Source organism: Orycteropus afer, unplaced genomic scaffold, assembly GCF_000298275.1.
Source record: "Orycteropus afer afer isolate SDZICR_OR568_19922 unplaced genomic scaffold, OryAfe1.0 scaffold00074, whole genome shotgun sequence".
In the NCBI taxonomy this organism is placed as follows: Eukaryota; Metazoa; Chordata; class Mammalia; order Tubulidentata; family Orycteropodidae; genus Orycteropus; species Orycteropus afer.
In genome coordinates, this window is record NW_006921661.1 from 11,024,603 (window position 1) to 11,034,196 (window position 9,594).

The following is a 9,594-nucleotide window of genomic DNA, read 5'->3' on the forward strand; positions in this document are numbered from 1 at the left end:
AAAAAAAAAAAAATAATAATAAGCAGTAACAATACATTTTGATTAACAGCCAATCTAAACACGTTTAAGGATGAGAATACTGAACATTCATATTATTTCCCTGTTTAATTACAGATATACTATAAATGTAGGGAAAATTTGAAAATTACCTTTAATACACAACTTACATTTGTGTGTTCTCTTCTAGTCTTTTAATATGCATATTCTTAAACCTAATTAGGAGGAGTCACTGGGCTTGGGGAGCTCAGGACCATAGTCTCAGGGACATCAAGATCAGTTGATGTAACAGTCCACAAAGACAGTGTTCTGTGTCTTTCCTTGGTGAATAGCAGCTGAGGTCTGAATAGCTTGTAAGTGGCCATCTGAGGTACAGCTATTGGCTTCTCCCCGTCTGGAGCAAAGAAGGATGAAGAGGATCAAAGATGCACGGACACAGTTCACAGGACTAAGGGACCCATAAGAACCTCAGGCTGCACAACTCTGAGACCAGAAAAACTAGATGGTGCCCAACTACCACTGCTGACTGCTCTGAAAGGGATCACAGTAGGAGGTTCTAGATACAATGGGAGAATAATGTGGAACAAAATTCCAGATAATGAAAAAGACCAGGCTTACTGGTCTGATAGAGACTTGGCAGAGCCCCTAGACACCCTTTAAGCCTGGAATCGAACTCATTCCTGTACCTCAATTTTCAGCCAAACAGTAGGTGGGCCTATAAGGTAAACGGTAATACCAGGGAGGTACACATTGCTTAGAATAACCAACTACATGAAATCAGAAGGAACATTTGCCCAAGGATGAAGCTGAGAAGTCAGAAAGGGATAGGAAAGAAGGACAAATGGAAATGGTCAACACAGGAAGTGGAAAGAGTGCTGTTATACTGTGGGCATTGCAGTCAGGGTCATGAATCAAAATATGTATGAATTGTTGAAGGGAAAACCAATTTGCTATGTAAATTTCACTCAAATCGTAATAAAAAAATAAACCTAATTAGGATGTTCAGTTTATAATATTTCTTAATGTTAGATGAAGATAGCTATTGTATAGTAATAATGTCTAGTGATATCTTTTCTGTATTTTATATCAACTTTTGTTTTGGAATCAGGCCTGGAAGATAATAGATTTTGTGAAAATAAGTCTAGTTGAAAATAAACTTTCTAATTATTTTAATTATGTGTTTTCTCCCATCAGCGCCTGAATTCAGCCATTATCTATGACCGAGACTTCTCTTATAATTACTTTGGCTTCAAGGTAAATAATGAGTTTCAAATAAGTGGAAATGCTGCCTTACATCAGGAACTACAGGATTTTGTATACATTTTAGTGATATAAAGGGAATAAACTGTTGAAAATTGGGATAGAACTGAGGGATTCGTGAGGCTAGAGTGGTGGTGCTTATTTGAAACAAAACAAAGATAGCATGTCTCTTTTCAATTTTCCAAATACTACGTCTGGATTACTTGAATTATACAGATACTTTGCCAGAATTATTCTGTATTCTGCTGTTTATGTAACAACTATTTACTGAACCCACACTGTGTGCCAAGTGCTTTTCTAGGTAGTTTTGTATTGGCAGACAGTATAATGTAGTGATTGAGAGCATGAAAATTGGTTCTACTTGGGTTTTTATTTCTGTTCTATTCTAGTAAGTTATTTAACCTCTGTGCTTCAGTTTCCTCATCTTTAGAATGGACATAATAATAAAATTCCATAGAGTTGTTGTGAGAAATAAATGAGTGTGTGTTATTGCTTAGAGCAGTGTCCAGCCTGTTCTAAACACTTTGTAAGTGTTAGCTTTGATGATGATGATGATGATTACTATTATAATTCTTTTATTAATATTGCAGAACTGGGTTTTTCCAGAAATTTTCATGCAACCTTTTCCAAAACAAAACAGCCTATATTGACAATGTTCTAAACTGATGCCAGTAAGAGTAAATATCCTACTTTTTGTTTTAAAATGATAGACAAACAGAAGATTTAAACAGATTGCCTTACTGTAAATGATGGCGCTCTGGTGGTGCAGTGGTTAAGGCATTTAACTGCTAACCAGAAGTTTGGTGGTACAAACCCACTAGCTGCTGTATGGAAGGAAGATGAGACAATCTACTTATAAAGATTCACAGCCTTGGAAACCCTGTGGGTCTCTAGCAGTTGAAATTGACTCGATGGCAGTGGGTTGGTGGGTTATTGTAAATTATATATTTGCTGTGTCTTTTAAAAACTGCTCTACAAGGTTTTTGGTTGCTTTGCCTTTTCCAGACACTAGAGCGGTCCTATTTATTGAAGATCAATGGAAAAGGTAAGAAATAAACAAACATTTATGTTTCATTGGTTTTAACATTTCTATTTAAACTCTAAATAACATTTTGAACTTTAGATTTAGTCTATGAATAATTATCCTACTTAGTACTGGGGTAAAGTTATTCTACTTTTATATTAGTGTTTTTTTTGATTCAGCTTTGTTTTTCTGACATGTCTCATCATGTGAAAACTACTCTTGTTTATAGTGGCTGAAAGACCACAACATATGTTGATGAGGGTATCTGTTGGGATTCATGAAGAAGACATTGATGCTGCTATTGAAACATACAACCTTCTCTCTGAGAAGTGGTTTACTCATGCCTCTCCCACTCTTTTCAATGCTGGTACCAACCGCCCACAACTTTCTAGGTATGTGTCATCTCTTGTTGCTTTGTAATAATCTGAGATGGTTTTGACTAAGAAAATAAACCTTGACCTGCAGAAACTAGGCAGTTCATCACATAAATATTAATTCAATAGACATTTATTCACTGCCTGCTCTGATTAAGTGAGGTACACATTTTTGAAAGCTTTCTGGCTGCAGTGTGGTAAATGCTGATAAAGAAAATGTTCCATAATCGAATATAGTGATGATTATATGTCTCTGAATATACTAAAAGCCATTGAGTTGTATGTTTTAAGTGGATAATTTGTATATGTGAATTATATCAGCATATAGCTGCTTAAGGAGCTCTGGTAGCATAGTGCCTAAGGCACTTGACTGCTAACTAGAAGGTTGGCAGTTCAAACCCACTAGCCACTCCTCGGAAGGAAGGTTGGGCAATCTACTTCCATAGTGATACCATCTCGGAAACCCAAGGAGGAGTCACTATGAGTCAGGGCCAACTCGATGGCACATAACAACAACATAGCTGCTTAAAATAATATTGAGAACTAGTTATAATTCTATTACAGTAGTATGTATGAGAGATTATAGTAGTGTGAATTAGGGTGATGAAAATAGAGATCCTAAACCTATATGACTATGAGACCAGAAGAACTAGATGGTGCCCAGCTGCCACTGTCAACCACTTAGAGGAGGATTGGTGCAGGAGATCCTGGATAGAGTGGGAGAAAAATATGGAACAAAATTCAAAATTGTTTGAAAAAAAAAGGGACTAGATTTGCTGGTCTGATAGAGCCTGATGGAACCACTGAGACTATGGCCCTAGCTGCCCTTCAGGTCTGGAATTGAACCCACACCTGTGGCTTCCAGCCAAACAAAAGACAGGCGTATGAGGTCCTTGGAGAGATCAATCATGGGAGAATAGAAGGGCTGTGTATGCACAGGGACATAGCTCAGGGGGCAGGAGTGCATGAGGGAAGGACACAGGAAGAGGTAACTATGGGTCAGAAGTGAGAGGGGAGCTGTTGCATGGTAATTAATTGTAGTCAGTGTTATGAGACACTGTATATATGTATGTTTGTATGTATGTGAGCTGCTGTGTGGAAAGTGAATTTGCTCTGTAAACTTTCGCCCGAATCACAATTAAAAAAAAAAGTACCCTCTCCTCACTTATTGACATAGTTAGGTTCCAAAGACCAAGTTGTTATGTGAAAATTGGTGTTGGGTAGAAATGGAGGATGACTACATTGTTACATACCTACCTGCCAAACCACTGAGAATCACAGCCCAACCAAACTGACACATAACCTTGACCATTACAGGAACATTATTCTTGCTTTACACCTCAGCATTTGTTACTGTCAAGTGTGTGTCATTAATGAAAAATAGTCAGATAGTAGATTTTTTACTATTGTTGTAAATGTGAAATGTTGGATAATGAGATAATCTTGATAAGTGAGGAGAGGGTGTAAATGAAAAATGATTTTGTGTATATAAATGGATTCAATGTTGTAAAGATTGATCTATAGATTCAATATAATTCCAATCAAATTCTCAACATTCTAATTCTCAAATTTATGTGAAAGATCAGAAGGCTAAGAACAGTATAGTAAACTGAATAATGCCCACCCAAATATATAGATCCTGTTCCCTGCAATCTGTAAAGTTGCCTCATAAGGGAAAATGGCCTTACAGGAGTGATTAAGTGATCTTGACATGGGGAGATTATCTCAGAGGGCCCCAAATCCAGTCAAAAGTGTCCTCAGGTGAGAGAGGCTGAGGGAGGTTTGATGTATAAAGAAGAGGGGACCAAGCCTAAAACCAAACCTGTTGCCTTTTAAGTTAACTCCTAATCATAGTGACCCTATAGTGCAGCATAGACCTGCTACCTCACAGGGTTTCCAAGGCTGTAAGTCTTTACAAAAGCAGACTGCCATATTTTTTCCTGTGGAGCCTCTGGCAGGTTCGAATCACCACCCTTTTGGTTTGCAGTTGAGTGCTGTAACCTCTTGGCCACCAGGGCTTCTAGAAGAGGAAAGGCAAAAAAAAAAAAACCTCAACTGCTGTTGAGTCAGATCTGACTCATAGTGACCCCTCCTTGGGTTTCTGAGGCAGTATCGCTGTGGCAGTAGATTGTCCAAGCTGCCTTCTGAGGAGTGGCTGGTGGATTTGAATCTCCTGCCTTCTGGTTAGCAGTCAAATGCCTTAGGCATTATGCCACCAGAGCTCCTAGAAGAAGGAAAGGTGAAGTGAATATGGAGGCAGAGATTGAAGTGATGTGGCCACAAGCAGAGGGATGTGGCAGCCATCAGAAGTTAGAAGAAGCAAGGAACTGATTATCCCTGAGAGCTTACAGAGGGAGTGGTCTTGATTTTGATGTAGGGAAGCTAATGTTGAACTTCTGGTCTCCGGAACATGAGAGAATAAATTTCTTTTGTCTCAAGCCACCAAATTTGTGGTAATTTGTTTTGGCAGCCAAGGGAACTAATACAAATAGCAAGACATTTTTGAAGGCAATCACACTACCAGATTTCAAGACCAACTATAAAACCATGGTAATTAAGACAGTGTGGTGTTTACTCTGGAATAGACAAATAAACCTTTACAGAGAGCCCAGAAAGAGTTGTAGACATGACTCTTAATATTCCAGTTTACATCTCTATAAGAGAGCATCAGAGAGTTTAAGAATAATTTCTTAAAATAAGATATAAAAAGCAAAATGCCATAAAGGAAAATACTGGCAAATTTACTCCATTAAAATGATAAACTCCTTTGGACCGAAAACAAAAACAAAAAAAGAAAAAACAAGTTTCAGATTGGGAGAAGATATTTGTAACACATTGAAAGATTATAAGAAAAAGACACAAAATCAAATAGAAACATAGGGAGGGATATAAACAAATAATTAGATATAAAAAGAAACTTTAGTTTTCAGTAAACATGAGATGATTATAAACAGCTAATAATTGGGAAAATGAAAATTAACATCATAATGAGATATTTCTTATCCATCACTTGATAAAAACTAAAAGGTGATAATACCAAGTGTTGGCAAGAATGTAGAACAAAGGGAAATGTCATACATTGCTTGATGGAGTGCAGATTTGATCATCCACTTTGAAGAATCTTTATAAAGTAGAACATGTGCATGTCTTTTGACCCAGTAAATGCCTCCTACAAAAACTCTTAGACAGGTGCTCAAGGAGATATGTTCAACAATTTTCACAGCAGCATGTGTAGAATAGAAGACAAATGGAAAGCAATCCAAATTACTCTCAGGAGGAGAATGGATAAATATATAGGTATGTTTATACAATTAGGAATACCTTACAGCAGTGAAAATAAACAAACAAGAGCTATATGTATTGATAGGAAGAAATCTCTTTATCATCATACTGAGTTGAAAGCAAGCTGTGGTAGGATAAATAAATATGGTACCAGGAAATTTTAAAATTTAGAACATACATGAATGATAAAAGGGAATAGAAATATATGGAGGTGGTAGAGTGCTGCAGTCAGTCTGTATCTGCAGCGTCTGATTTCTTAAGGTAAGTGGTAAGTACATAGTATTTGTTATATTCTTCTCTTTATTATTAGAATGTCTGAATAGTTAATAGAAAAAGTGAACAGATAGAAGAATCTTTTTGAGTGTTTGAACTTTTCAGACAGTGAAGAGATCATTTGGTAAAGTTCCTGAGGTGGGGAGCAAGATAAGTTCCAAAGGACAGATGGAGTGGTTATCTTTAAAAAGACATTGTGAGAGAGTCGTTATAATTTTGGTGGTTATATCAAATAATAAGTTAATGATTGAATAGATGTTTCTTTCTTTGTAGAGGTGTGATTGATTGATTGATTGATTAGAGGTACTGGGGAACGAACTCAGGGCCTCGTACAATGGAGATTTTATTTTTACTGATTTACTAAAAGGTTGAAAGATTGTTATGTATGTTCATGAATTTACATGAGAAAAAATGATAACAGCACATGTGCAATCTGGTAAAAATCTGAGGTATTATTTTATACTTGCTATAAAGCTTCCTTCTAGGTTTAACATCTAGGCTAGGCAAAAAGGTGATTTTAAAATAATTTGAGATGTGTTGTATTGTGTCCTAGCCACTAAAAAAAAAAGTTGTTTTTTTCTTCTAGAAACACTTAGGAACTTTGTAAATTTCAAATTTTTATTTGCCTAACTTAGTGTTTTTGGATTGCATAATCATTTTTTGTGATTTAGCTTTACTCTATTTCCTTCCTCTGAGTTGTGACTCCTTTTCCCCTCGTAGCTGTTTCCTTCTGAGTATGAAAGATGACAGCATTGAAGGCATTTATGACACTCTAAAGCAGTGTGCACTGATTTCCAAGTCGGCTGGGGGAATCGGTGTTGCTGTGAGTTGTATTCGAGCTACTGGCAGCTACATTGCTGGGGTAAGCTTCTGTCATATGACTTTAAAAAAAAGTGTAGGCTAGGGGAATTCAAGTCCATAAGCAACCAGGCTTATGTTTGAGAAGGCACCTACTGGGGTTTGGAAGACCTGGGCCTTTGCTAGTTATTAGTTGTTTGTGTGACTTAGAGTCATTTCACTTCTGGCTTCACTTTCATCTATCCTATTAGAAATTTAATCTAGATGATCTCTAGGATCCTTTTTAACTCTGATTCTGGAATTTTGGTTTATTTTAGAAATAATGGCAGCTATAATCTATTGAGTACTTATTATGTGCTAAGTCTGTTATAAGTATAATGTTTTACACGAATCACACATTTAATTCTTCCTGCAATTTTATAAGATAGATATCATTACAGACACATGCTAGAAACAATAACCTTAACCTAATCTTGTGAAAACTATTTTCATTTTACAAGTAAGGAATCTGAGGCTTAGAAGTTAAATTACTTCCAGAGATCATTTACTTAGTAAACGATTTAGAGCCAGAATTTACACTCTACACATTGGCACTTTGTGATGTAAACTCCAGCCCTTTGCTAGTTGACTGTTCATTAGGAGTCAAGATAATGATTTTGGCTAAGACCTGGGTTTGAATCTTATCTCTTCTACTTACTAGTATGTAGCTTAGAGAAAGTTATTTTATATCTCGTGAGTTAGTTTTCTTATCTGTAAAGTGAAGAAAGTGTCTAATCCTGTAGGATAAAGTTAACATATACTTAGAGAGTATAGAAGGAAACTATTCTGTTATGGTGTTTTAAGAATATCACTATACTTTCACATGATAGTTCTGTAAACCTTTGTTCACTTACCTTTCTAGACTGTTTAAAGACTTGCTTTGAAGTTAGAAGTATTATTTAAAGAATTGGATGAAGTTTCTTATACTCTTGGGGGCATTGATGGTTAAGTGGCAGAACTTTCACCTTCTATGCAAGAGACCTGTCTGGGTTGATCCAAGCCAATGTACCTTGTATGTCAGTGGAGCTTTGCGTGTTGCAATGATGCTCAGCAGGTTTCAGTGGAGCTTTCAGACTGAGAGGAAGGAAGGCCTAGTGATTTACTTCTAAAAATTAGGCAGTTAAAATCCTGTGGGTCACGACAGTTTGATCTGCACCCTATCATGGGAATGGCACAGAACTGAGCAGTTCATTCTGTTGTGCAGGGTGTCACTATGAGTTGGGAATGACTCCATAGCTGTTAATGACAAAAAAATTTTCTAGTCTTAGGACTCTCAGTATTTTCTTGTTCGCTTTCTAGAATCCATTTATTGTTGAGTATCTTCATTTGCCTTATTTATTTCCTTAAGTTATCCATTGCAAATAATTCTTACTGTAAATTTCCTTAAATGTTTTTGGAAAGAAGACATTGTAGTATTGTTTTCACTCTGCCCAAAGTGTATCTTTAGCAGATGTGGAGTTTAAATTTATTTTCCCCTGATTTGGGGCTTCCTTGACTTGTAATTTTTATATCTCATTGTAATTATGTTGTTGTTGTTATTTGCCGTCAAGTCGGACCTGACTTATAGCGACCCTCCTTGGGTTTCCAAGACAGTATCACTATGGAAGTAGATTGCCCAACCTTCCTTCTGAGGAGTGTCTGGTGGGTTTGAACCGCCAGCATTCTGGTTAGCAGTCAAGTGCCTTAGGCACTATGCTACCAGAGCTCCTCATTGTAATTATAGATGTCATAAAATAATTTTGCAGGTGATTGTAATTAATTCAGTTAACATTGTGTTGATTTTATGTTGGTGGTTCTGTTTTCAAAATAGAGTAGAGAAGGAGAGCAGGTAAAATTACAGATTGCTATCTGGAAGTTAGGTACTTTTCTTGACGAAAGGTTGGGTGAGTCATATTTGTTCAGTGTTGGGCCATTTTGTTCTCTTTCTTTGCCGATTCCCCTCTGTCTTACCAGATGCCTTTATTCTTGGTCTCTCTTTCAGACTAATGGTAATTCCAATGGCCTTGTACCAATGCTGAGAGTGTATAACAACACAGCTCGATATGTGGATCAAGGTGGCAACAAGGTAAGTTCTGTTACTTTAAAATACTGGAAATCAGAACTGAAAAGTTTAAGCCATGATACTTATGAGATGGTTCAGTAATATATAGTTTCTAACTATATGTTTCTTTCTTTTAACATCTAAAATTAATTTTGGAGGTATCATTTACTTTAAACTGTGTATACTTCTAAGTGTACAGTTTGATTAGTATCGACAGATGTATACATTTGTGTAATCACCACCCTAATCAAGATACAGAACGTTTCATTACCTCAGGAAGTTTCCTCATGCACCTTTCCATTCATTTTCCTCATTACTCCCACCCACACATACTACACCCCTGGCTCCAGGCAGCATTTATTGGTTCAGCTTTTTTACATGACAGTTTATTTGTAAAGAATTCCTAAGGTTATGGAACACACAGGAATCAGATTGACTACATCTGTGGCAAGAGGCGGTGGAAAAGCTCAATACCTTCAGCCAAAACCAGGCCAGGAGCTGATTGT

General features: G+C 36.7%; 1 protein-coding gene across 1 annotated transcript in view; it reads left to right on the forward strand.

The window, feature by feature from the left end:
* The window catches only part of RRM1 (ribonucleotide reductase catalytic subunit M1), a 43,848-nt gene that overhangs the window by 16,368 nt on the left and 17,886 nt on the right, over positions 1–9,594 (forward strand). The window contains exons 4-8 of the mRNA XM_007941002.2: positions 1,192–1,251; positions 2,263–2,302; positions 2,511–2,673; positions 6,931–7,072; positions 9,029–9,112. Of these exons, the coding sequence (XP_007939193.1) occupies positions 1,192–1,251; positions 2,263–2,302; positions 2,511–2,673; positions 6,931–7,072; positions 9,029–9,112 (489 nt within the window). The remainder of the gene's footprint in view (positions 1–1,191; positions 1,252–2,262; positions 2,303–2,510; positions 2,674–6,930; positions 7,073–9,028; positions 9,113–9,594) is intronic.